Source organism: Grampus griseus (genome assembly GCF_964374135.1).
Source record: "Grampus griseus genome assembly, chromosome: 17".
In the NCBI taxonomy this organism is placed as follows: domain Eukaryota; kingdom Metazoa; phylum Chordata; class Mammalia; order Artiodactyla; family Delphinidae; genus Grampus; species Grampus griseus.
Window position 1 is genome coordinate 81,050,730 of NC_139011.1, and position 27,810 is coordinate 81,078,539.

At 47.4% G+C, this 27,810-nt stretch overlaps 2 protein-coding genes across 3 annotated transcripts in view; one reads left to right on the top strand and one right to left on the bottom strand.

The window, feature by feature from the left end:
• SPIDR (scaffold protein involved in DNA repair) overlaps positions 1-27,810 on the bottom strand; it is a 142,075-nt gene that overhangs the window by 16,334 nt on the left and 97,931 nt on the right. The window contains exons 12-13 of one of the 2 annotated variants that reach the window (XM_082675006.1): positions 22,395-23,831; positions 3,043-3,061 (exon numbers count right to left, since the gene is read on the bottom strand). In XM_082675006.1, the coding sequence (XP_082531132.1) occupies positions 23,667-23,831 (165 nt within the window). In that variant the 3' untranslated portion in view covers positions 3,043-3,061; positions 22,395-23,666. Of the gene's footprint in view, positions 1-3,042; positions 3,062-22,394; positions 23,832-27,810 lie in introns of those variants that run through there. The other variant, XM_082675007.1, reaches the window with a different exon arrangement.
• On the top strand, positions 21,335-22,393 carry CEBPD (CCAAT enhancer binding protein delta). The gene has a single exon (XM_082675008.1). It carries the CDS (start codon positions 21,349-21,351, stop codon positions 22,117-22,119), a length of 771 nt encoding a protein of 256 aa, XP_082531134.1. The 5' UTR covers positions 21,335-21,348; the 3' UTR covers positions 22,120-22,393.

A 27,810-nucleotide genomic window follows, 5' to 3' on the forward strand; every position in this document is an offset into this window, starting at 1 on the left:
CTTGATAAGTTGAATCAATCTAGGAACTTACCCGTTTCTTCTAGGTTGTCCAATTTGTTGGTGTATACTTGTTCTTAGTAGTCCCTTATGATCCTGTGTATTTCTTTAGTGTCCATTTGAATTTCTTCTCTTACATTTCTGATTTTGAGTCTTCTCCCTTTTTTTCTTAGTTCCACTAAGGATTTGTCAATTTTATCTTTTTGGAAAACCAGCTCTTATTGATCTTTTCTATCATTTTACTCATTTCTATTTCTTTTATTTTGGCTGTGATCTTTATTATTTCCTTCCTTATGTTAACTTTGCTCTTATTCTTCTTTTTCTAGTTCTTTAAGGTATACAGTTGTACTGTTTATTTGTGATCTTAAAATGTTAATATATGCATTTTTAACTAAACTTCCCTCACTGAACTGCTTTGGCAGTGTCCCGTACGTTTGGGTATGCTGTTTCCATTTTCATTTGTTTTGAGATAATCTTTGTTCAGGAGTGTGTTGTTTAGTTTCTACATATTTCTAGATTTTTCAGCTTTTCTCATGTTTTCGATTTCTAGTTTCATACCATGGTGGTCAGAAAACATACTTCATATGATTTCAGTCATCTTAGGTTTTCTAAGACTTGTTTTATGCCCTGTCAGTCACATGATGTCCTTGAGAGGGTACCATGTGCCATTGATAAGAACGTATCCTGCTGCTGTTGGATGGAATATTCTAGAGGTATCTATCTATCTATCTCTTAGGTCCATTTGGCTTAATGTTTGGTTCAAGTCCATTATTTCCTTGTTGAATTTCTTTCTGGGTTATCTATCCTTTGTTCAAAGTGTGGTACTGAGGTCTCCTATGATCATTGTATTATTGTCTGGTTTCCCTTCATTTCTGTTAGTATTTGCCTAACATATTCAGGTCCTCCCATGCGGGGTGCGTACATACTTTATACTTATGACTGTTACATCTACTTGATGGATTGATCTCTTTACAGCATTTACAATGATGACCTTCTTTGACTCTTGTTAGCATTTTGTCATAAAGTAAGTAAGTGTTTTGTCGGATAAGAGTATAGATACCCTTGTTTTTTTTCTTTTGGTTTCCACTTGCACAGAATACGTCTTCCTGTCCTGTCACTTTGAGTCTGCATGCGTCCTGAAGGCTCAAGTGGACTCTTGTAGGCAGCATACAGTTGAGTCTTTTTAAAAATATATCCAGCCACGCGGTGCCTTTTGATTGGTGAGTTCAGCCCATCTGCATTTAGAGTATTTGTTGATATGTAAGGACTTAACTCCTGCCACCTTAACATCTGCTTTCTGGTTGATTTGTATTTCTGTTGCTTCTCTCCCGGTGCCCCGCGCACCCCCCCACCCCCCGCCCATCTCTGCCTACCTTTGTAAATTTGTTATTCTCTGTGGTGGTATATTCTGTTTCCCCTTTCTTTCTTTGTCTTTTGTGGTTACCATGGGGCTTACATAAAACATCTCAGAGGTAGAACAGTACATTTTAAGCTGATACTAGTGACTCGAATCAAGATGCTGAACGAGGAGGACACAGAGCTCCCCTCCCCTCATGAACGCATCAAAAATGCATCTACATGTGGGGCAGCTGTCACTGAAAACTAGCTGGAGACTGGCAGAAAGACTCCTGTGCAACCCAAGTCTGTACCAGAGATCCCCATGACTCTTCAGGTGGGAAGGGAAGAGACGTGATCAGGTGACCTGTGCCCGTGGGAGGGGACTCAGAGGAAAAGGGAGATTCACTCGGGCAGACACCCTCCCTGGGGAGTGGGAAGTTGGAGCCACCTATTGGGTGCCCAGCCCTGGGGTCCAGCAACAGGAAGACGAGTCTCCTTGGCTGGCTGGAAGGCTGTGGGAAGCCTGGAACTCTGCTGGTACGGAGTGCATGGATTTTTACTGGCTCCCAAAGCTGGGCAGAGACGGCAGATTGAAACTGCACTGCTGGCTGACTGGTTTCCTGTGACCAACCCAGTGTGCACCCCAGCCTGAACCAAGCTAAAACACTCCAGTAGCATCTGCATTGTGTTGCAGCTCCACAATGGAGTGAGAGCTGCCATGACCAAGGAAGAAGCCTGGCCACAAACTGCTGTGGTGGCTCAAACCCTAAGTGGCATCTGAGCAGGGAAGGGGCAGCCATTACTGGCAATTGCACAAGGCAGCGCATCAGACGCAGACCAGATCTCTGACGGCAGCCAGACCACACACCCCGTGCCCCGGCCCTTGCCAACCGCCCCCCCGCCACACACACACACACACACACCAGCCCCGCTTGGTCCACACTGGTCCCCTCCGGGACTGAGGGTACCAATACTGGGAGGGGAAAGAGCACCCAGTGGGAGCTGAGCCAGCGCAGGCCTCACCCCACCCCTGGCTCCAGCTCCAGCTCCTCTGTCTCAAGCCCCACCACCTACCAACCAAGTTGACAGCTGCTAAGCACACGGTGAGAGAGTACATGGCTTAGGTTCCAGTCAAATTCAGCTCCCCCACCAAAGCCACTGGACACACACAAACTGTACCAGGGGCGCGTCCCACATAAAGACACCTCTTCAAGACCGCCAGAGGTAACCGTTTCACCTAATTTAACAGAGACAGAGAGAGATGAGCAAAATGAGCAGAAGAGTTTATCTCAGTTGAAAGAAAGAGCAAGGATTCAGTGCATCAAGAGCAAGGATGCTAACAGAGATTGGTTCAAGATGGCAGAGTAGAAGGACGCACGCGCACTCACTCTCACGAGAGCACCGGAATCACAACTAACTGCTGAACAATCATCGACAGGAAGACGCTGGAACTCACCAAAAAAGATACCCCACATCCAAAGACAAAGGAGAAGCTGCAGTGAGACGGTAGGAGGGGTGCAATCATGATAAAATGAAATCCCATAACTGCTGGGTGGGCAACTCACCAACTGGAGAACACTTAGACCACAGAAGTCCACCCACTGGAGTGAAGGTTCTGAGCCCCACGTCAGGCTTCCCAACCCGGGGGTCCAGCACCGGGAGGAGGATTTCTCAGAGAATCAGACTTCGAAGGTTCACGGAATTTGATTGCAGGACTTCAACAGGACTGGGGGAAACAAGAGACTCCACTCGTGGAGGGCTCACACAAAGTAGTGTGCGCATCGGGACCCAGGGGAAGGAGCAGTGACCCTGGGGGAGACTGAACCAGACCTACCTGCTAGTGTTGGAGGGTCTCCTGCAGAGGCGGGGGGTGGCTGTGGCTCACTGTGGGGACAAGGACACTGGCGGCAGAAGTTCTGGGAAGTACCCCTTGGCGTGAGCCCTCCCAGAGTCCACCATTAGCCCCACCGAAGAGCCTAGGCTCCAGTGCTGGGTCACCTCAGGCCAAACAACCAAAAGCGAGGGAACCCAGCCCCACCCATCAGCAGACGGGTATTAAAGTTTTACTGAGCTCTGCCCACCAGAGCAACACCCAGCTCTACCCACCACCAGTCCCTCCCATCAGGAAGCTGGCAAAAGCCTCTTAGATAGCCTCACCCACCAGAGGGCAGACGGCAGAAGTAAGAAGAACTACAATCCTGCAGCCTGTGGAACGAAAACGACATTCACAGAAAGACAGACAAAATGAAAAGGCAGAGGGCTATGTACCAGATGAAGGAACAAGATAAAACCCCAGAAAAACAACTAAATGAAGTGGAGATAGGCAACCTTTCAGAAAAAGAATTCAGAATAATGATAGTGAAGATGATCCAGCACCTCGGAAAAAGAATGGAGGCAAAGATCAAGAAGATGAAAGAAATGTTTAACAAAGACCTAGAAGAATTAAAGAACAAACAAACAGAGATGAACAATACAATAACTGAAAACTACACTAGAAGGAATCAACAGCAGAATAACTGAGGCAGAAGAAAGGATAAGTGACCTGGAAGACAGAATGGTGGAAATCACGGCCACAGAACAGAATAGAGAAAAAAGAATGAGAAGAAATGACCGCCTGAGAAACCTCTAGGACAATATTAAATGTACCAGTATTCGCATTATAGGGGTCCCAGAGGAGGAGGGGAGAGAGGGAGAAGAGGGAGAGAGGGATTTGAAGAGATTATAGTCAAAAACTTCCCTAACTTGGGAAAGGAAACAGCCACCCAAGTCCAGGAAGCGCAGAGTCCCAGGCAGGACAAACCCAAAGAGAAACATGCTGAGACACACAGTAATCAGACTGACAAGAATTAAAGAAAAATTATTAAAAGCAACAAGGGGAAAATGACAACATACAAGAGGAGTCCCATAAGGTTACCCCCTGATTTCTCAGCAGAAACTCTACAAACCAGAAGGGAGTGGCAGGATACATTTAAAGTGATGAAAGGGAAGAACCTACAACCAAGATTACTCTACTCAGCAAGGATTTCATTCAAACTTGACGGAGAAATCAGAAGCTTTACAAACAAGCAAAAGCTAAAAGAATTCAGCACCACCAAACCAGCTCCACAACAAATGCTAAAGGAACTTCTCTAAGTGGGAAACACAAGAGAAGAAACGGACCTACAAAAACAAACCCAAAACAATGAAGAAAATGGTAATAGGAACATACGTATCGATAATTACCTTAAGTGTGAATGGATTAATTGCTCCAACCAAAAGACACAGGCTCGCTGAATAGATACAAAAACAAGACCCATATATATGCTGTCTACAAGAGACCCACTTCAGACCTAGGGACACATAAAGACAAAGTGAGGGGATGGAAAAAGATATTCCAGGCAAACGGACATCAAAAGAAAGCTGGAGTAGCTATACTCATATCAGATAAAATAGACTTCCAAATAAAGAATGTTAACAAGAGACAAGGAAGGACACTACATAATGATCAAGGGATCAATCCAAGAAGAAAATATAACAATTATATATGCACCCAACACAGGAGCACCTCAATACATAACGCAAATGCTAACAGCTATAAAAGAGGAAATCGACAGTAACACAGTAATAGTGGGTGACTTTTAACACCTCACTTACACCAGTGGACAGAAAATTAACAAGGAAACACAAGCTTTAAATGACACTACAGACCAGGTAGATTTAATTGATATTTATAGGGCATTCTATCCTAAAACAGCAGATTACACTTTCTTCTCAAGTGCACAAGGAACATTCTCCAGGACAGATCATACCTTGGGCCACAAATCAAGCCTCAGTAAATTTAAGAAAATTGAAATCATATCAAGCATCTTTTCTGACCACAGCGCTATGAGATTAGATATCAATTACAGGGGGAAAAAAACATAAAAAACACAAACACATGGAGGCCGAACAGTGCATTACTAAATAACCAAGAGATCACTGAAGAAATCAGAGGAAATCAAAAAAATACCTAGAGACAAATGACAGTGAAACATGACAACCCAAAACCTATGGGATGCAACAAAAGCAGTTCTAAGAGGGAAGTTTATAGCTATACAAGCCTACCTCAGGAAACAAGAAAAATCTCAAATAAATAATTGAACGTTACACCTAAAGGAACTACAGAAAGAAGAACAAACAAAACCCAAAGTTAGCAAAAGTAAAGAAATCATAAAGATCAGAGCAGAAATAAATGAAATAGAAACAAAGAAAACAATAGGAAAGATCAATAAAACTAAAAGCTGGTACTTTGAGAAGATAAACAAAATTGGTAAACCATTAGCCAGACTCATCAAGAAAAAGAGAGGACTCAAATCAATAAAATTAGAAATGAAAAAGGAAACGTTACAACGGACACCGCAGAAATACAAAGCATCCTAAGAGACTACTACAAGCAACTCTATGCCAATAAAATGGACAACCTGGAAGAAATGGACAAATTCTTAGAAAGGTATAACCTTCCAAGACTGGACCATAGAAAATGTGAACAGACCAATCACAAGTAATGAAGCTGAAACAGTGATTAAAGATCTTCCAGCAAACAGAAGTCCATGACCAGATGGCTTCACAGGTGAATTCTATCAAACATTTAGAGACGAGCTAACAGCCATCCTTCTCAAACTCTTCCAAAAAATTGCCTAGGGAGGAAGACTCCCAAACTCATTCTACGAGGCCACCATCACGCTGAAACCAAAACCAGACAAGGATGTCACAAAGAAAGAAAACTACAGGCCAATATCACTGATGAACATAGATGCAAAAATCCTCAAAAAATACTAGCAAACAGAATCCAACAGCACATTAAACGGATCATACACCATGATCAAGTGGGGTTTATCCCAGGGATGCAAGGATTCTTCAATATACTCAAATCAATCAATGTGATACACCATATTAACAAATTGAAGAATAAAAAACATATGATCATCTCAGTAGATGCAGAAAAAGCTTGTAACAAAATTCAACACCCATTTACGATAAAAACTCTCCAGAAAGTGGACACAGAGGGAACCTACCTCAACATAATAAAGGCCATGTACGACAAACCCACAGCAAACATCATCCTCAATAGTGAAAAACTGAAAGCATTTCCTCTAAGATCAGGAACAAGACAAGGATGTCCACTCTCGCCACTATTATTCAACATAGTTTTGGAAGTCCTAGCCACGGCAATCAGAGAAGAAAAAGAAATGGAAAGAATCCAAATTGGAAACAAAGAAGTAAAACTGTCACTGTTTGCAGATGACATGATTCTATACGTAGAGTCATAAAGATGCCACCAGAAAACTATTAGAGCTAATCAATGAATTTGGTAAAGTTGCAGGATACAAAATTAATGCACAGAAATCTCTTGCATCCCTATACACTAACAACGAAAGATCAGATAGGGAAATTAAGGAAACAATCCCATTCACCATTGCAGCAAAAAGAATAAAATACCTAGGAATAAACCTACCTAAGGAGGTAAAAGACCTGTACTCAGAAAAGTATAAGACACTGATGAAAGAAATCAAAGATGACACAGATGGAGAGATATACCACGTTCTTGGATTGGAAGAATCAATATTGTGAAAATGAGTACACTACCCACAGCAATCTACAGATTCAGTGCAGTCCCTATCAAATTACCAATGGCATTTTTTTTTTTTTTTTTTTTTTTTTTTTACAGAACTACAACAAAAAAATCTTAAAATCTGTATGGAGACACAAGAGACCCCGAGTAGCCAAAGCAATCTTGAGGGGAAAAAAACGGAGCTGGAAGAACAAGACTCCCTAACTTCATACTATACTACAAAGCTACAGTAATCCATACAATATGGTACTGGCACAAAAACAGAAATACAGATCAATAGCACAGGATAGAAAGCCCAGAGATACACCCACGCACCTGTGGTCAACTAATCTATGACAAAGGAGACAAGGATATACAAAGGAGAAAAGACAGCCTCTTGTATAAGTGGTGCTTGGAAAACTGGACAGCCACATGTAAAAGAATGAAATTAGAACACTCTCTAACACCATACACAAAAATCAACTCAAAGTGGATTAGAGACCTAAATATAAGACCGGACACTATAAAACTCTTAGAGGAAAACATAGAACTCTCTGACATAAATCACAGCAAGATCTTTTTTGACCCACCTCCAAAAGTAATGGATATAAAACCAAAAATAAACAAGTGGGACCTAATGAAACTTAAAATCTTTTCCACAGCAAAGGAAACTCTAAAGAAGAGAAAAAGACTGCCCTACCGAACGGGAGAAAATATCTGCAGACGAATCAACGGACAGAGCATTAACCTCCAAAATATGTACACAGCTCATGAAGCTCAATACTAAAAACAAACAAACAAACAAAATCCCCAATCCAAAAATGGGCAGAAGACCTAAACAGACATTTCTCCAAAGAAGACATACAGATGGCCAAGAGGCACATGAAAAGCTGCTCAACGCCACTAAGTATTAGAGAAATGCAAATCAAAACTACAGTGAGGTATCACCTCACACCAGTTAGAATGGGCATCATCAGAAAATCTACAAACAACAAATGCTGGAGAGGGTGTGGAGAAAAGGGAACCCTCTTGCACTGTTGGGAATGTAAACTGATACAGCCACTATGGAGAACAGTATGGAGGTTCCTTAAAACACTAAAAATAGAACTACCACATGACGCAGCACTCCCAATACTGGGCATATACCCAGAGAAAACCATAATTCAAAAAGTCGCACCCCAATATTCACTGCAGCAGTATTTACAATAGCCAGGTCATGGAAGCAACCAGGTTGCCCATCGATGGCAAACGGATTAGGAAGATGTGGTACGTATATACAATGGAATATTACTCAGCCCTAAAAAGGAACGAAATTGGGTCATTTGTAGAGATGTGGATGGACCTAGAGACTGTCATACAGAGTGAAGTCAGAAAAAGCAAAACAAATATTGTATATGAAAGCATATATGTGGAATCTAGGAAAATGGTATAGATGAACTGGTTTGCAGGGCAGAAATAGAGACACAGACGTAGAGAACGTATGGACACCGAGGTGGGAAAGCGGGGTGGGTGTGGTGGTGGGATGAACTGGGAGATCGGGATGGACATGTATACACTGATGTGTGTATAAAACAGATAACCAACAAAAAAGAGAATGCTAACAATTAGGAAAAAGAAGAGATGAACACAGAATTTTAACTAGAAAATTATTTTTTAAAATGAGAAATTAATAATTCAGTAACTAAAAGGAAAAACAGAAGGAATAAACAGCAGATTAGGTGATACAGAAGAATGCATAAGTGAGCTGGAAGATGGAAATAACCCAATCAGAACAACAAAAAGAAAAACCTGAAAGGGAATTTCGGATAACATCAAGTGTTTCCAACATTCACATTATACAGGTCACACCCCTGAAGGAGGAGCGAGAGATAGAAGGGGGTCAAAAATGCACTTAATAAAATTATGGCTGAAAACTTCACAAGCCTGAGAACTGAAACATAATCAGTTATGGGAAGCACAGTGTGTGTCAATTAAGATGAACACAAATAGATTGATGCCAAGACATATCATAATTGAAATGGAATAAGTTAAAGAGAGAGATCTAAAGGCAGCAATAGAAAAAGAGGCATATACAAGGGAACCACCATAAGGCTATCAGCTGATTTTTCTGCAGAAACTGTGGCCAGAAGGGAATGGCATGATATATTTAAAGTGCTGAAAGGGAAAAACATGCAACCTAGGGTACTCTACCCAGCAACATTATCATTGAGAACAGAAGGAGAGAGAAAGCACTTCCCAGAGAAGCAGAAACTAAAAAAGTTCACCAATACTGAGCAACCCTAAAAGAAATGTTAAAGGGTCTTCTCTAAGTGGGAAAGAAAAGGCTATATAACAAGAGTAAGTATCTATAGGAAAGGAAAAATCCCACTAGTGAAGGCAAATAAATATATATTTACAGGCTGAGGATCAATCACTTAAATAAGCTAGTACAAAGATTAAAAGACAAAAACTTGTAAAATCAAGTATAACTACAATAATCAGTAAAGATAAAAATGAAGATGTAAAATATGGCATCAAAAACACAAAGTGTTGGGACTTCCCTGGTGGTCCAGTGGTAAAGAATCCGCTTACAAATGCAGGAGATGCGGGTTTGATCCCTGGTCAGGGATTTAAGATCCCACATGCCGCTGTGCGACTAAGCCTGCATGCCACAGCTACTGAGCTTGCACGCCTCACCTGGAGCCCACATGCCACAAACTACAGAACCCACGTGCTCTGGAGCCCGCACGTCACAACTACAGAGCCAGTGCACCCTGCAGCCGGCACACCACGACTAGAGAGAGAAAACCTGCACGCTACAAGTAGAGAGAAGCCCGTGCACCACACAAAAGACCCCACATGCCTCAATGAAGATCCCATGTGCCGCAACTAAGACCTGACACAGCCAAAAATAAAAATATAATAAATAATAAATCTAAAAAAGTGTGGGGGAAGGATGTAGATGTAGATGTTTTAGAATGCGTATGGACTTTAAAAGGACTACCTGTTTAAAATAAGTATAGTTACAGGTCATCATATATGAACCCCACGGAAACTACAAACCAAAAACCTACAGTAGAGGGACTGGCCGAGATGGCAGAGTACAAAGACCCTGAGCTCCCCTCCTCTCAGGAGCACTCCAGAATCACAACTATCTGCAGAGCCACCAACAATGAAGAAGAATGGAAGCTACCAAAAAAGATCTTCTACAACTAAAGACAAAGATGGAACCACAATGAGATAGATGGATAGGAGGGACGGACTCACGAATATAATCAAATCCCACACACCTGGGTGGGCGACCCACAAACTGGAGAATAATTATATTACAGAGGTTCCCCCACAGGAGTGAGAGTTCTGAGCCCTACATCAGGCTCCCCAGCCCGGGCGTCCTGCACTAGGAAGACAAGCCCCCAGAGCATTTTGGCTTTGAAGACCAGAGGGGCTTAATTTTGGGAGCCCCACAGGACTGGGGAAAACAGACTTCATTCTTAAAGGGCACACACGAAGTCTCACACATACCAGGAACCAGGGCAAAAGCAGTAATCGGAGAGGACCCTGGGTCAGACCCATCTGCTGGTCTTGGAGAGTCTCCTGCAGAGGTGGGGGGTGGGTGTGGCTCACCATGGGACACACACACTGGTGGCAGACATTTGGGAACATTCTACCGTGTGAACTGCTGCTGGTGGTTGCCATCTTGGCTCATCAGCACCGAGACCTGGCCCCAACAGCCTGTAGGCTCCAGTGCTGGGACACCTCAGGCCAGACAACTAACTGGGTGGGCACATAGCCCCACCCATCAGCAGACAGGTTGCCTGAAGACTTCCTGAGCCCACAGCCATGCCCAACCATGGCCCTGCCCACCAGAGGGCCAAGACCCAGCTCCACCACCAGCAGGCAGGCACTAGGCCTTCTCTCCAGGAAGCCTGCACCAGCCTCTTGACCAGCCTTATCCACCAGGGGGCAGACAAAAGAAAACCTCAATCCTGCAGACCCAGCCTGCCCACAGCAGGCCAGACCTTACTCTGAGACCATCTGGCCCCAGCCCTGTCCACCAACAGGCCAATGCATACCCTGCACCGCATACTTAACTGTGTGACTGACGAACCAGGAGCCCCCCTGCCCCCCACCCCAATAGTCCAGCACTAACCTCAGGACCTGGGTTCACCTGCCATTGGGTGAACTCTGCCCGTTTCCAATGGGCAGGCCTAAATCTTTGCGACTCTGACTGTACCCATCACTGAGCCGGCACTAGCCTCAGGGCCCCTTAGGGTTCTGCAGCCAGCTGCCTCGTGACCAGGCCCCGCTAAACGGCAGCCAGCAGCTTCTGCACAAGGCAGGTCCTGGCAACCAACCGGGCCAGGGCCAACCAAGCCCACCAGACCACCCACACAGCCCACCATAACAGAAGGACCCATGCAGCCCTCTTAGGGGAACCCTTAGAACATACAGGTAATGGGAGGACACTGCAGGACAGTGCACTGCTGGGACACACAAGATGTCTCCTACAGAGGGCCACTTCTCCAAGGTTGAGAAATGTAAGTAACTTACCACAAACATAAAAATACAAATAGCAACTTGGACAAAATGAGGTAGCAGAGGAATATGTTCCAGATGAAGGAACAAGATAAAAAACCCCAGAAGAAAAACTAAGTGTTGTAGAGACAGGCAATCTACCCAAGAAAGGGTTCAGAGTGAGAATCATAAAGATGATCAAAGAATTTGGGAAAAGAATGCACAGAGTGAGAAATTAGAAGTTTTGAGCAAAGAGTTAGAAAACATAAAGAGTAACCAAACAGATGGAGAATACGATAACTGAAATGAAAAATACACTGGAAGAAATCAATAGTACAGAAGGACAAATCAGTGAGCTGGAAGACAGAGTAGTGGAAATCACTGCCACTGAACAACAAAAAAAAAGTATGAAAAGAAATGACAGTTTGAGAGACCTCTGGGACAACATCAAACACACTAATATTTGCATTATAGAGGCCCCAGAAGGAGATAAGAGAAAGAGCCTGAGAACATACGTTTAAGACATAATAGCTGAAAACATCCCTAACCTGGGAAAGGAACAAGTCACCCAAGTCCAGGAAGCACAGAGACTGCCACACAGGATGAACCCAAAGAGTAAGACAACAAGACACACTCTAAATAAAGTGACAAAGAGATAAGGAGAGAATATTAAAAACAGCAAGAGGATAAGAAATAACATACAAGGGAATTCCCATAAGGCTGACAGCCCGTTTTTCAGCAGAAACTCTACTGGCCAAAAGGGAGGGGCAGGATATATTTAAAGCGATGAAAGGGGAGAAAATACAACCAAGAATAATGTATCCAGGGAGGCCCTCATTCAAATTTGATGGAGAAGTCAAAAGCCGAAAGAGTTCAGTACCATCAAACTGGCTTTACAACAAATGTTAAAAGAACTTCTCTAGGTGAAAAGGAAAAGGCCACAACTAGAAACAAGAAAAGTACAAAATGAAAAAGCTCACCAGTAAAGGCAAACATACAGTGAAGGTAGGAAATCTCCACACACCAAGCTAGTAGGGAGGTTAAAAGAAAAAAGTAGTAAGACTGTCTCTATTCCACAATAAGCAGTTAAGGGATACACAAAACAATGAGACATAAAATATGCAAGCAGAAACAGTAATTGGGAGGGGAGGAGAGTACAAATGCAGGGTTTTCAAAATGCATTTGAAATTAAGCCATCAGCAACTTAAAACAATCATGTATACATACAGACTGCTGTACAAAACCTCACAGTGACTGCAAACCCAAACTCTATAATAGACATGTACCCAAAAAAGAAAAAGGAAACCAAACATAACAGTAAAGCTAGTCATCAAATGAGAGAGAACAAAAGAAGGGAAAAACGACCCTACACAAATCCAAAACAATTAACAAAATGGCAGTGAGAACATACATATCGATGATTACCTTAAATGTCAACAGAGTAAATGCTCCAACTAAAAGACACAGAGTGGCTGATGGACACAAAAACAAGACCCCTTGATATTCTGCCTACAAGAGACTCACTTCAGACCTAGAGACATACAGACTGAAAGTGAGGGAGTGGAAAAAGGTATTCCATGCAAGTGGAAATCAATCGGAAGCCAGAGTAGTAATACTTACATCAGACAAAATCGACTTTAAAATAAAGACTGTTGTAAGAGACAAGGAGGGACACTACATAATGATCAAGGGATCATCCAGGAAGATACAACAATTGTATATACATATGGGAGGCACCTAAATATAAGGCAAATATTAAGAGACATAAAAGGAGAAATTGATGGTAACACAATACTAGTGGGGGACTTTAACACCCCACTTATATTAATGGACAGATCATCCAGACAGAAAATCCATCAGGAAACACAGGCCTTAAATAACACATTAGACCACATGGACTTAATTCATATATATAGAGCATTCCATCCTAAAGCAGCAGAATACATATTCTTTTCAAGTGCATATGGAAAATTCTCCAGGATAGATTACATGCTAGGCCACAAAATAAGCCTTGGTAAATTTAAGACAACTGAAATCATATCAAGCATCTTTTCCAAACGCAACAGTACAGAGACCAGAAATCAACTACAGGAAAAAAAATTGCAAAAAACACAGACATGTGGAAGCTAAACACTATGCTGCTAAACAACCAGTGGATCATTGAATAGATTAAAGAGGAAATCAAAACTACCTACAGACAAAACAAAAACACAACGATCCAAAACCTGTGGAACGCAGCAAAAGTGGTTCTAAGAGGGAAGCTTATAGTGATACAGCTTACCTCAGAGAACAAGGAAAATCTCAAATAAACAACCTAACCTTACACCTAAAGCAACTAGAGAAAGAAGAACAAACAAAACCCAAGTCAGCAGAAGGAAAGAAATCATAAAGATCAGAGCAGAAATAAATGAAACAGAGACGAAGAAAACAACAGACGAGACCTTCAAGATGGAGGAGTAAGACGTGGAGATCACCTTCCTCCCCTCACATACATCAGAAATACATCTACGCGTGGAACAACTCCTACGGAGCACCTACTGAACGCTGGCAGAAGACCTCAGACCTCCCAAAAGGCAAGAGACTCCCCACATACCTGGAGAGGGCAAAAGAAAAACGAATAAACAGAGACAAAAGAATAGGGACGGGACCTGCACTTCCGGGAGGGAGCTGTGAAGGAGGAAAGGTTTCCATACACTAGGAAACCCCATCACTGGTGGAGACGGGGGTTGGCGGGGGGAGCTTCAGAGCCGTGGAGGAGAGCGCAGCCACAGGGGTGCAGAGGGCAGAGCGGAGAGATTCCCGCACGGAGGATGGGTGCCAACCGGCACTCACCAGCCCGAGAGGCTTGTCTGCTCACCCGCCGGGGCGGGCGGGGCTGGGAGCTGAGGCTCGGGCTTCGGTCGGAGCGCAGGGAGAGGACTGGGGTTGGCGGCGTGAACACAGCCTGCAGGGGGTTAGTGCGCCACGGCTAGCCGGGAGGGAGTCCAGGAAAAGTCTGGACCTGCCAAAGAGGCAAGAGACCATTGTTTCGGGGTGCACGAGGAGAGGGGGTTCAGAGCACCGCATAAACGAGCTCCAGAGACGGGCACGAGCCGCGGCTAACAGCGCAGACCCCAGAGACGGGCATGAGACGCTAAGGCTGCTGCTGCCGCCACCAAGAAGCCTGTGTGCGAACACAGGTCACTCTCACACCCCCCCTTCCGGGGAGCCTGTGCAGCCCGCCACTGCCAGGGTCCCGGGATCCAGGGACAACTTCCCCAGGAGAGCGCACGGCGCGCCTCAGGCTGGGGCAACGTCACGCTGGCCTCTGCTGCCACAGGCTCACCCCGCACCCATACCCCTCCCTCCCCCCGGCCTGAGTGAGCCAGAGCCCCCGAATCAGTGGCTCCTTTAACCCCGTCCTGTCTGAGCAAAGAACAGACGCCCTCCGGCGACCTACACAGAGGTTGGGCCAAATCCAAAGCTGAGCCCCGGGAGCTGTGAGAACAAAGAAGAGAAAGGGAAATCTCTCCCAGCAGCCTCAGGAGCAGCGGATTAAATCCCCACAATCAACTTGATGTACCCGCATCTGTGGAATACATGAATAGACAACGAATCATCCCAAATTGAGGAGGTGGACTTTGGGAGCAATGATACATATATATATATATATATATTTTTTTTTTCCCTTTTTCTCTTTTTGTGTGTATGTGTATGCTTCTTTGTGTGATTTTATCTGTATAGGTTTGCTTTTACCATTTTCCCTAGGGTTCTGTCTGTCCATTTGTTTTTTCTTTTTTTATTAAAATTTTTTTAATAATTATTTTTTATTTTAATAACTTTATTATTTCCTTCCTCCTTCCTCCCTTCCTCCCTTTCTCTCTTTCTTTCTCCCTTTTCTGAGCCATGTGGCTGACAGGGTCTTCGTGCTCCAGCTGGGCGTCAGGGCTGTGCCTCTGAGGTGGGAGAGCCAAGTTCAGGACATTGGTCCACAAGAGACCTCCCAGCTCCACGTAATATCAAACAGCAAAAGCTCTCCCAGAGATCTCCATCTCAACACTAAGACGCAGCTCCACTCAACAACCAGCAAGCTACGGTGCAGGACACCCTATGCCAAACAACTAGCAAGACAGGAACACAACACCACCCATTAGCAGAGAGGCTGCCTAAAATCATAATAAGTTCACAGACACCCCAAAACACACCACCAGAAGTGGTCCTGCCCAACAGAAAGACAAGATCCAGCCTGATCCACCAGAAGGCACCCCTCCACCAGGAAGGCACCCCTTCACCAGGAAGCCTACACAACCCACTGAACCAACCTTAGCCACTGGGGGCAGACACCAAAAACAACAGGAAGTATGAACCTGCAGCCTGTGAAAAGGAGACCCCAAACACAGTAAGTTAAGCAAAATGAGAAGACAGAGAAACACACAGCAGATGAAGGAGCAAGGTAAAAACCCACCAGACCAAACAAATGAAGAGGAAATAGGCACAGCTTTTGCACAGCAAAGGACATCATAAACAGGACGAAAAGACAACCCTTAGCATGGGAGAAAATACTTGCAAATGAAGCAAATGACAGAGGATTAATCTCCAAAATTTACAAGCAGCTCATGCAGCTCAATATCAAAAAAACAAACAACCCAATCCAAAAATGGGCAGAAGACCTAAAGAGACATTTCTCCCAAGAAGGTATACAGACTGCCAACAAACACATGAAAGGATGCTCAACATCATTAATCATTAGAGAAATGCAAATCAAAACTACAATGCGATATCATCTCACACCAGTCAGAATGGCCATCATCAAAAAATCTACAAACAATAAATGCTGGAGAGGGTGTGGAGAAAAGGGAACACTCTGGCACTGTTGGCGGGAATGTAAACTGATACAGCCACTATGGAGAACAGTATGGAGGTTCCTTAAGAAACTAAAAATAAAACTACCATATGACCCAGCAATCCCACTACTGGGCACATACCCTGAGAAAACCATAATTCAAAAAGAATCATGTACCAAAATGTTCATTGCAGCTCTATTTACAATAGCCAGGAGATGGAAGCAACCTAAGTGTCCATCGACAGATAAAGGGATAAAGAAGATGTGGCACATATATACAATGGAATATTACTCAGCAATAAAAAGAAATGAAATTGAGTTATTTGTAGTGAGGTGGATGGACCCCAGAGTCTGTCATACAGAGTGAAGTAAGTCAGAAAGAGAAAAACAAATACTATATGCTAACTACCACATATATATAGAATCTTAAAAAAAAAAAAAGGTTCTGAAGAAGCGAGGGGCAGGACAGGAATAAAGATGCAGACATAGAGAATGGATTTGAGGACATGGGGAGGGGGAAGGGTAACCTGGGACGAAATGAGAGAGTGGCATGGACATATATACACTACCAAATGTAAAACAGGTAGCTAGTGGGAAGCAGCCACATAGCACAGGGAGATCAGCTCAATGCTTTGTGACCACCTAGAGAGGTGGGATAGGGAGGGTGGGAGGGAGACGCAAGAGGGAGGGGATGGAGGGGATACAAGGATATATGTATATGTATAACTAATTCACTCTGTTATAAAGCAGAAACTAACACACACACCATTGTAAAGCAATTATACTCCAATAAAAATATTTAAAAAAAAGAACAGAAAAGATCAATGAAACTAAAAGCTGGTTCTCTGAAAAACTAAACAAAATTGATAAACCTTTAGCCAGACTCCTCAAGAAAAAAAGGGAGAAGGCCCAAATCAATAAGATCAGAAATGAAAAAGAGAAGTTACAATTGACACCACAGAAATAGAAAAGATCGTAAGAGACTACAATGAGCAAATATACGGCCATAAAATGGACAACCCAGAATTCATAAATTCTCCCAAGACTGAACCAGGAAGAAATAGAAAATACGAACAGACCAGTCACAAGTACTGAAATTGAAACTGTGATTTAAAAACTCTCAACAGGGACTTCCCTGGTGGCCCAGTGGTTAAGAATCCACCTGTTAATGCAGGGGACACGGGTTCGATCCCTCATCCGGGAAGAGCCCACATGCCACGGAGCAACTAAGCCCGTGCGCCACAACTACTGAGCCTGTGTTCTAGAGCCCGTGAGCCACAACTACTAAAGCCCACATGCCCTAGAGCCCAGGCACCACGACTAATGAAGCTCACGCACTCTAAGGCCCACGTGCCACAACTACTGAGCCCGCATGCTGCAACTACTGAAGCCCATGCGCCTAGAGCCCATGCTCCACAACACGAGAAGCCACCGCAAGCCTGCACACTGCAATGAACAGTAGCCCCCGCTCGCTGCAACTAGAGAAAGCCCTAGCACAGCAACGAAGACCCAATGCAGCCAAAACAATAGATTTGAGAAAATGAATAAATAAAAAATAAAAACTCCCAACAAATAGAAGTCCAGGACCAGATGGCTTCACAGGCAAATTCTACCAAACATTTAGAGAAGAGTTAACACCTATCCTTCTGAAACTATTGCAGAGGAACAATTGCAGAGGAAGAAACACTTCCGAACCCATTCTATGAGGCCACCATCACCCTGACACCAAAACCAAAGACATCACAAAACCAGTATCACTGATGAACACAGATGCAAAAATTCTCAACAAAATACCAGCAAACCATATTCAACAATATATTAAAAAGATCATACACCATGATCAAGTGGGATTTATTCCAGGGATACGAGGATTTTTCAATATCCACAAATCAACATGGTTAACAAATTGAAGAAGAAGAACCATACAATCATCTCAGTAGATGCAGAAAAAGATTCTGATAAAATTCAACACCCATTTATGATAAAACTCTCCAGAAAGCGGGCATAGAGGGAACCTACCTCAACATAATAAAGGCCATATATGACAAACCCACAGTTAACATCACACTCAACTATGAGATATGAAAGCATTCCCTCTAAGATGAGGAACAAGACAAGGATGCCCACTCTCACCACTTTTATTCAACATAGTTTTGGAAGTCCTACCCACTGCAATCAGAGAAGAAAAAGAAAAGAAAGGATCCAAATAGGAAAGGAAGAAGCAAAACTGTCACTGTTTGCTAATGACACGATTTGCTATACAGAGAAAATCCTAAAGATGCCACCAGAAAACTCTTAGAGTTCACCAAAGAATCTGGTAAAGTTACAGGATACAAAATAAATATATGGAAATCTGCTACAGTTCTATACACTAACAATGAAATCTCAGAGAAATTAAAGAAACAATCCCATTTAGCATCACATCAAAAAGAATAAAATACTTAGGAATAAACCTACCTAAGGAGGCAAAAGGCATATAATCTGAAAAGTAAGACGTTGATGAAAGAATGTGATGATGACGTAAACAGATGGAAAGATGTACCTTGTTCTCAGATGGGAAGAACCAGTATTGTTAAAATGACCATACTACCCAAGGCAGTCTACAGATTCAGCACCATTCCTATCAAACTACCAATGAGCTGTGGCAGGGCTGACAGGTGTGCCTGAGAGACCGAATCCACTTCACAGGAATAACAGGCTGGGAAGGCAAATCGCTCCTCCTTGTGTTCTATTACTGGGAACATGTGCAACTGTATGGCAGGTTGGACACCTGACTCACAGAATCAAATAACTGTTTTCAGCTCTGGCTACTTTGTAATCTGGGAGATCTGTCTCTTAAATTCCAGAGGCTGAAGTGAATGCAGAATTTTCTACCCATCACAGTAGGTTTTTAGTAAAATACACAGGCTTTATAAAGCACTGCCAAGGATGTGTGACCCTAATTCCCAGGGGCTTTATTCTTTTGGCCCTCATATTTCCTTTCCCACACACACAAAAAATACTGGAAATCAGGTTTATCCGAAAAGCCTGTATTTGTAACCTCACTATTGTCTGACACAAAACACATGAGAACATATCATACAGTTAAAATTATTCCTGAGCCAGAAGATGAACAAAAGTATCTAATCTGATAGTTGAGAATCATCATCTGAAGAGGGCGCTAGAGTCACAATTTCCCTCCTCTTGACACTGGCATTGCTCAAAAACATTTTCACTGTTCCAGACTTTCATTTGGAGAACTGTTGTTGCCCCATATCTTGCACCGTATGAAGCATCCGAAAGTGGTCCCTCTTGAGGACTGAGGTATGGCCCCTTCGTGTTATGAGTGAGCCGGCCCGATTTCCTAACCCCGACAGTGTCCCACAGCTGGAGCACATCCAGCCTCCTGAGTTTCTAAAGGACGGACGTGTTTAGAAAGTCCACATGAAGTGCTGCATTTGAACAACTCAACTAAGCTCAACATAGCAATGTCCTCATAAACACGGGTGAATCCAAGGCTCCGACGTTTTTAAGGAATACTTTCTTATTTGACTGCTTCCTTTAGACAGTTTTCAGAACACAGGCTCAAGACTCCTAACAATGAGGAATCATGACCAACTTTGTATTTATCTCGGATAAATTAACAGTAGAGTTAGGAAAAGACAATAAGTGGAGACATTCAAGAAATGACTGTGGACAACTGCTGTCACAGAACTAAACTTTAAATTGTTTTATTGTATTTTTAATAGTCTTTCACTTGCCGTTAAACGTCATGACAAATCTCTACTTTGTTGGTCTACGACCTCTCCTTTCTCTTTTTCAGTAAAAGGGAAGAAAACTCTTAAATCTAAACATTATCATTACTAGTTAATACATTGAAAAAAAGATGGGCGTAGCATCTCTTTCAAGCTCAATCCCAATTTGACATCTGAATCTACTAATCATCTCACTGAATTATTTTCATGAGAATATGGTTCTCTGTGTATTTATTTTGCAATCCCTGACTGGGGAGGGCTTTAGTAGTGTTTTTATGGCTTCCAAAATAGATATGTCTTTCCTCTGGGTGTGCATGAACCACACTCTAAGTGTTCCTGGGTTTTACCTTTAATAGATAATTAATCGTGTGACATCCACATCACGGCTCCTGAGTAATTCTAGCGTATTATGTCTGTCCTCCTAGAAAACCTATTCAGTAGACCATGGTGCCGTCATCAGAAGTCACCTCTGGAATACTGTGGAGCTTGTGGAGCGTTTGGTGTCGGGAAGCAACGAAATGAGAAAGGATGTGGACAGAGACCAGGTCCCAACAGGGACGGTGATGTGAAAAATAGAAGTGACCCGAAATGCCTGACCCAAATTGTAGGAAACGTTAACCAACAAAGCCAGTTCAGTCTTCACCTGCATTTTACAATGTGAAGAGCTAGCGAGTTAACACCGTGTCAGAGCTGCTAGTATAAAGCTTATTTTCCTCCTAAAGGGGACCCACCCCACTGCTTTGGATCCAAAGGCACTTCTTTTTGGAATAATACTGAACAGCATTTAAAAAAAAAAAAGAGCCTAGAACTAAAGACAGGACTGAAGTAAGGCATCACCGCAAGATGGCACTGCTCTAGTGTCCCTGGAAGCAGCGTCGGGGTCGCGGGGCTCCCGGGGCTCTGAGTGTGGAGCTCCCGGGCGTTCGTGGGCTTTCCGGGGGCGCGGAGCTCTCGCGCGCTCGTGGTTCCCGGCTTCCCCCGGCCCTAGGCGCGCGGGGTTGGAGAGCGACCCCCGGACCCGGCGGAACCCCGCGGGGCAGCGTCTCCAACCCCGCCATCCGGAAGCCGCGAGACCCTAATTCCCTGAAGCCGCGGGGGAGCGCCCCCGGGCCCTAGTCCGCGCGCTGGCCCGGGCCCCGTTCTGGTTCCGCCCCGACTCCGCGGGCGCAGAGGCCCCGACCCACCAGCAGGAAGGAGGAGGCGCGGCCGAGGGAGGGTCGTTCCCGGCAGCGCCGCGCGGGCCGGGCCGGCGGGCAGGAAGCACGGGGGAGGTGCGCGGGCGGGGGTCCCGCGGTCCGCGGCCGGGGCGGGGCGGGGCGTGCGCGTCAGTCCGGCTAGAAAAGGCGGCGCCCGGCCCGCCCGAGGACCGCGCTCGCCGTCGGCCCGACGCCGCCATGAGCGCCGCGCTCTTCAGCCTGGACGGCCCGGCGCGCGGCGCGCCCTGGACTGCGGAGCCCGCCGCCTTCTACGAGCCCGGCCGCGCGGGGAAGCTGGGTCGCGGAGCCGAGCCGGCCGCGCCCGCCATGTACGACGACGAGAGCGCTATCGACTTCAGCGCCTACATCGACTCCATGGCCGCCGTGCCCACCCTGGAGCTGTGTCACGATGAGCTCTTCGCCGACCTCTTCAACAGCAACCACAAGGCGGGCGCCCTGGAGCTGCTGCCCGGGGGCCCCGCGCGCCCCGCGGGCCCCGGCCCCGCGCCGCGGCCGCTCAAGCGCGAGCCCGACTGGGGCGACGGCGACGCGCCCGGCTCGCTGCTGCCCGCGCAGGTGGCCGCGTGCGCGCAGACAGTGGTGAGCCTGGCGGCCGCCGCGCAGCCCACTCCGCCCGCGTCGCCCGAGCCGCCGCGCCGCAGCCCCGCGCCCCCAGCTCCCGGGGCGGCGCGCGACAAGGCAGCGGGCAAGCGGGGCCCGGACCGCGGCAGCCCCGAGTACCGGCAGCGGCGGGAGCGCAACAACATCGCCGTGCGCAAGAGCCGCGACAAGGCTAAGCGGCGCAACCAGGAGATGCAGCAGAAGCTGGTGGAGCTTTCGGCCGAGAACGAGAAGCTACAGCAGCGCGTGGAGCAGCTCACGCGGGACCTGGCCGGCCTGCGGCGCTTCTTCAAGCAGCTGCCCGGCGCGCCCTTTTTGCCCGGCGCGGGGGCGGCGGACGCGCGGTGACGCGGGGGGCGTGCGGGCTGCGGCCGCAGTGCCTGGAACCGCCGTGCCGGACCCCCGGGCGGGGCCGGGACTCGGACAGCTGCCGCGTGGACCCTAAGTTACTGTGACGGCAGCTTCTCTGCATCCTACGCCCGAGGAGGCAGCTAAGGTACATTCGTTAGAGAGACTTTTCGGACAAACCTTTGTACTGTAGATACGAGGAAAAGACTGAGCATGCTCACTTTTTTATACTGATTTTTACAGTATTTGTAAGAATAAAGGCGTGTTAGACCCACCTTGATTCCTGCCCTCGCGGCCCTCCGGACTGGCCGGGGAGGGCGCGAGGGCGCGTCTGGCTGGTGTGCGCCCCGGGGCCGGGTTCCTGGAAGGACCGTCGCTTTGCTTCTCCAACAGGCCAAACTCCACCTGCGGACGTGCCGGTTAACTTGCCGAGCGAGACCCGCTCGGGTGGAAGGCGCCCCGGGAACGTGTCGGAAACCGGCCGGAGCGGGTCCCACCTCGAGTCGGGGGCAAGGAGAGGAGGGCTCAGGTTATCCGAAAACCAGTCCCACTCATTCTGGCTTTCATGGGATTTGCTTTCGCTTCCCTCAGTCCTGTAGACAGCTTCAAGTAGATTTTCAAAGTGCATAAAGTACAGAAGTCATATAGGAGATGGAAAGGACGGTCACAAAGCTACTTAAAATCGGCTACCTTCCCGGTACTGGTAATGCTTCAAGGCTGAATCTGGACGAATAAATAAAGCCGTTGCCTTTCCCCCATGAGAGTGGGTACTAGGCAGCCTCCCTTGGTCTGGGCTGCTACGTCTATATTATGTAATTAGTTAACCGTGGCCTGTCATTATTACACTGTCATAAGGGAGGAAACGCGAAATCTTTGTAGTGTCCAGATTAATCCGTGGTTTTAGTTTTAACTCAGATCTCTGCCAACAAGGTGAACGATTCCCCAGCTCTCCTGCGGCAGCGTAGTCCTGCGCAGTGCCCGGCAGGACTAACCAGACCTGTCAGTCTCTCCGTAAGGAGCTACCATCAGGCCAGTCACTTTATCTCTACTTTATGGGAAACAGTTTTACCTCTGACATAGTTCCCCAGAACATTTTCCAAAAAATACTGAGCTGCAGAACGCTTAGGCTGGACACTGTGCAGAGCAGTAATATGACGATAGAGGACAAAGGTTTACACTCGGCAGGGTAATTCTTTGGGGAAATGTTAAAAGAAATATAAGAAAAACACGTTGAATCATTGTAAAATTTGAACACTTTAGAATTACAGTAGAACAAAATAACTTTTTCTACTATATTATTGTCTAAGGTAAATACAAAATGAAAACCTCAAGCTTATTTAAGCTCTATCGTGTTTCTAAATTTGCAGAAAGGCAATAAAAATATATATCATCGCAGAAAGAAGTACTTTGATTTACAGTTTACAAAGCCATTTTACTAACATTTGCCCCAATCGAAGTTCCACTTCAAGATCATAAAGGACATTCACTCTGCCTAGAGTTAACAAATAACTACCGAACCACCACCACTGGCAGCCACTTTGTAAAGTTCACGGATCCTGCGGCTGCCACCCATGTGCTGAAGAGGCTCCCCCCTCGCTCAGGAGTTCCACCTCCTCCAATCCCACGCAGCTGGCCGGGCGGGTGGTGATGGACCGGACGAAACAGGTTATCGGCCCCACCTCCTTTCCAAGGACACTCCTCACCTCGTAACTCTGCAGGGAATAAGAGGCAGGCTGGTTAAAGCAAACATCCCTGGGCGTGCTGTTCCCATCGGCTAAGGACACCAAAGACAGAGCATTAGGCCCTTCCCCGGCCCATGACCCCTCTCCACCCCTCTCCAGAGGAGAGAACAGGCTGCAGCAAAAGCAAAGGAAGGAAGTGCTTTTTTCTGGTAGCCGAGTTTTTTTTTTTTTTTTTTTTTTTGCGGTACGCGGGCCTCTCCCTGTTGTGGCCTCTCCCGTTGCGGAGCACAGGTTCTGGACGCGCAGGCTCAGCGGCCATGGCTCACGGGCCCAGCCGCTCCGCGGCATGTGGGATCTTCCTGGACCGGGGCACAAACCCGTGTCCCCCGCATCGGCAGGCGGATTCCCAACCACTGCACCACCAGGGAAGCCCCCGAGCTAGTTTTTACACAAGAACATTAAAAGTATCTGTGATCGATGTTTGTTAGTGGGTGCAAGGATGTGCATCTCCCAGCTGGCCGTCCTAGGAGAGAAACTGGGGGGGGAACACATGGGAAGGGCCGTGCCCTGCGTCCCAGCAGGAGGCACACATCACGCCTGCTGCTGCATCCCACTTCCCCACTTGAGCAACACTTCTGGTCAAAGGACTTCCTTTGCCCCAAACTTCCCTCCTTAACAGGATCCCATTTCTCCCAGAGTTGCACTGAGCTGAACACCTCTTCCTATGCCACAGAAAGCCTTTCCTTCACATTGTTGGACGAATTGTCTTAGGGAACTGGTGAATTGTGGGCAAGTTTCATCTCTACACGGGAATGTAGAGCCACGGGCGGCAGGGGCCCCAGGTGAGCAGGCTGGGAAGGTGTGCTGTGCCCTCCTGGCCTCCGTGGATCACACCTCAGAACAGTTTCTTTTGGGGGTGGGGCTGAAAATAGAGGTTTATTGGTCTTTGGAGACTGAAGCCCTAGAAGGTCACGTGTTCTTTCGGAAACTCCTTTGCTGCCACTTGCAGAGTAACGTCAGGAGTACCTCTCAGCCCTCCTCTGTGCCAGACACTTGACGGGCGTCTGTGGTGACTGAGCTCACTGCTAACTCGCCCCTCCACCATTAGTGTCTTGGCAGAGGGGACTCGGTGGGGGCGGGCGGGTGTCAGACAACATGGCCAAAGCTGGCACGTCTGTAGCTCCTTGACAGGCACCTCGCTGCCCTACCCCTGGGTCCAGGCTGGGCGGCCAACTGGCTTCTCGTGAACAGAGTGGGAGGGGAGGGGCACTGAGTGTGTCCCAGGCTCTGTCAGGACCGGGGTCCATCTTCTGCCCGGCTCGGGACCCAGTCACATGCTGTGAGGGCGTCCAGGCCGTGTGGGTGTCTGGCCAGAGCCCAGGAAGGTCCCAGCCGACAGGAGCACAGCAGCCAGCCGGGGACTGAAGGGCCTCCTGGGACACCAGCCCAGCTTTGGGGCACCAGCTGCTGCCCCATGGAGCCTCGTCCAGACTGCAGGTCTGTGTGCAGAGTCGGGGTGGAGGCACCGAGCCTTGAGACGGCTCATTCTGAAGCAGTAAGTGTCCAGATAGGTCTGGGATGTGGACGCTGCCCTAAAGCCAGCTCACCGCCGTGGCTGTCTTCCCGCGTACGAGACAGGCACGGCCTCCCCACCGTGGCTTGCAGGGAGCTGCGGCTTTCCTGGTGGCACACCAGGTGAAGCAGGGCTGAGAGTCGCCAGTCCAGGCAGGCAGAGAGAGGGAAGGAGAGGATGCCACTGGACAGTGGGGAGGCCTCCCGCGGCCAAGACGTCAAGGTCACTCCCAGGGCTTCTACCCGGGCTGGCTACTGAGGGCTGCACCTGCGCGTGGGTGTGGGCCCAGGCGGCTGGGTACGAGCACGGGCCTTGGCGTTGGAAGAAAAGTCTGCAGAAACCCTCTTTTTAAAGTGTCAGGGTTGGCAACTACAGTTTTTGATCATAACTGTCTCGTTTATAAATGGACATTACACTATACATTATATTGGGGAGAAGTTAAGACGGAGAAGTTAAAACAATCACACCAGTAAACTCACATGTGCCGGTCATACGAACGCACGTGTGTAAAATGTGCCTCTATTTTAAAGGCACGTGTGTGTGCCGGCCCGGAAGCAGCACATTTTGTTCCGGGAGTGGAGCCGCGGTTCTCGTGTAAAGTCATCTGATTCTCTGGATTTTGGCGGATGTACCTTCTCATCCTGAAAACCGACAGAATCCAGATGAGCCTCGTGGCCGATGCCCCCGGGAGGTCTCCTACAGGTAGGAAGGAAGGTGTCCGCTTCCCTCCAGGTCAGCGTAAAGCCTGAGAATCCACCGGGCATAGACCGGGGGGCGGTAGCGGGGGGTTAGGAGCTCGGCGCCCCCCCAGTCCTACCGGCCTCGCCTCTGACAGCAGAGCAGCCACGCAGGGTCACCGAGGCGCTCGCCAACTGGGCCGCACGCCCGCCTCTTGTGTCTCTAGGAGCAGCAGGAGTTTACTGTGGGGGAGGCACAGCCTGCCTCCACCCGAAGTGACACGTGAACGCGGGTTCCTGCCAGGTCCCTGGATGGAGCAGGTGGCTGAGGGCCACCCTCCTGGGAGCCGGGGGCCCAGGGGCGGCAGGTGCCTGAGTAACCGCAGGGCCGGCAGGTGCTCTGGGTGCCGTCCCCAGGCGTTCAGCCATGCGCTCTGCTGGGTTCGTTTCGCTCTGTTCTTAAGCAGCACTCCCCCAGCATCCTCCAGAGGAACGTGTTCTCCGATGACCCGGATCTGCCGGCTTTAGTGCCCGTTTGCAGCCCCACCTTGGAACCCACTCCATCGGCCTCACCTAAGCACCCGCAGTCCCAAGAACTGCGGCCTCGCCACCCGTGAAACGCAGGACTCCACGAGAGCGCAACACACACAAGGCCCCTGCGGGCCCTACCCGGGCTGGCTACCCTGCAGGTGGTGAGCAGAGCGATGGCCCCGCTCTGCAGTGTCTCTGCATCCGGCAGGGAGCGTGCCACAGGCCTACCCCGACGCCTCCCGGGCAGCATGGGCTGCGCCCACGGGGATGCTGGGGAGGAGGTGAGGCAGCACGGGGACAGCGGGCAGCACGGTGCCCAGGCATCACACACGCTTACTGACACGGACTGTCACACAGTCAGGCACATGTGTCTATAAGCCCTCCTACAGCAGGGTTCAAACATCAATCCCCACCACGCAGCAGCCCCCCGGACAAAGGTTTGCGCTGCAGGGGTCACCGAGTTGCTCTCGAGATGCGCGAGGCCAGGAATGAGAGCTGGAACCACAGTCAGACCAGGGATCCTTAAAGGTTCTGTGCACAGATTTGTCCACATTCCAATTTACTCCGAACTCTGACATCCGGTGCACATGAAAGAGTGTTAAGGGCTGCTTCTCCCCCGACACCCCAAGCCCAGGACGGGCTGGGACAGGACTGGCAAGTGGCCGGGAGAGCAGCCTGGGAGCCTCCAAATTCGGGCTGGCATCAGAGCTGGCATTTCGCTTCGGGAACCCATCACAAAGTTCTGCAAGTGTGAGCCTCCCCTTTCACAGCAGTCTCACAAGCTGGCCCATATCTGCCACCTGGATGTGGATCCCAGCAGGGCACAGACACAGCACTCTCTCCAGGGCTCAGCGATTCCACAGGCCACTTGCGGGGCTTTCAAATGGCTCTGACAAGGACAGACCTCTCTCGTTTATGTGAGGACCAAAGGTAAGGTATGTGTGCTCAGGCGGTGCTTTCTTTGAGGAGCACACCTCACACCTCTTTACAAAGCTCACCACAGTAACAGGGCAGATGTGAGAAGTGAAAGTCAAGTTTCCAGGCACTCAGACTAGAGACCCAGCAATTTAGAAAAACGTGCATCTCAGGTAATTGTCCTATTAACGTGAAACCATGGCAGGAGGTTTAACCTGAAACCTCAAGACCGACTTACCATAATCAAAGCTGGGGGACAGATTCGTATGTCTACTGCAAGACCGATCAGAAAATAACCTCGATTCCAAAAGGG

Excerpts from the sequence above, each read along its gene's own strand:
- CEBPD (XM_082675008.1), top strand. The coding sequence starts at position 21,349 with ATGAGCGCCGCGCTCTTCAGCCTGGACGGCCCGGCGCGCGGCGCGCCC.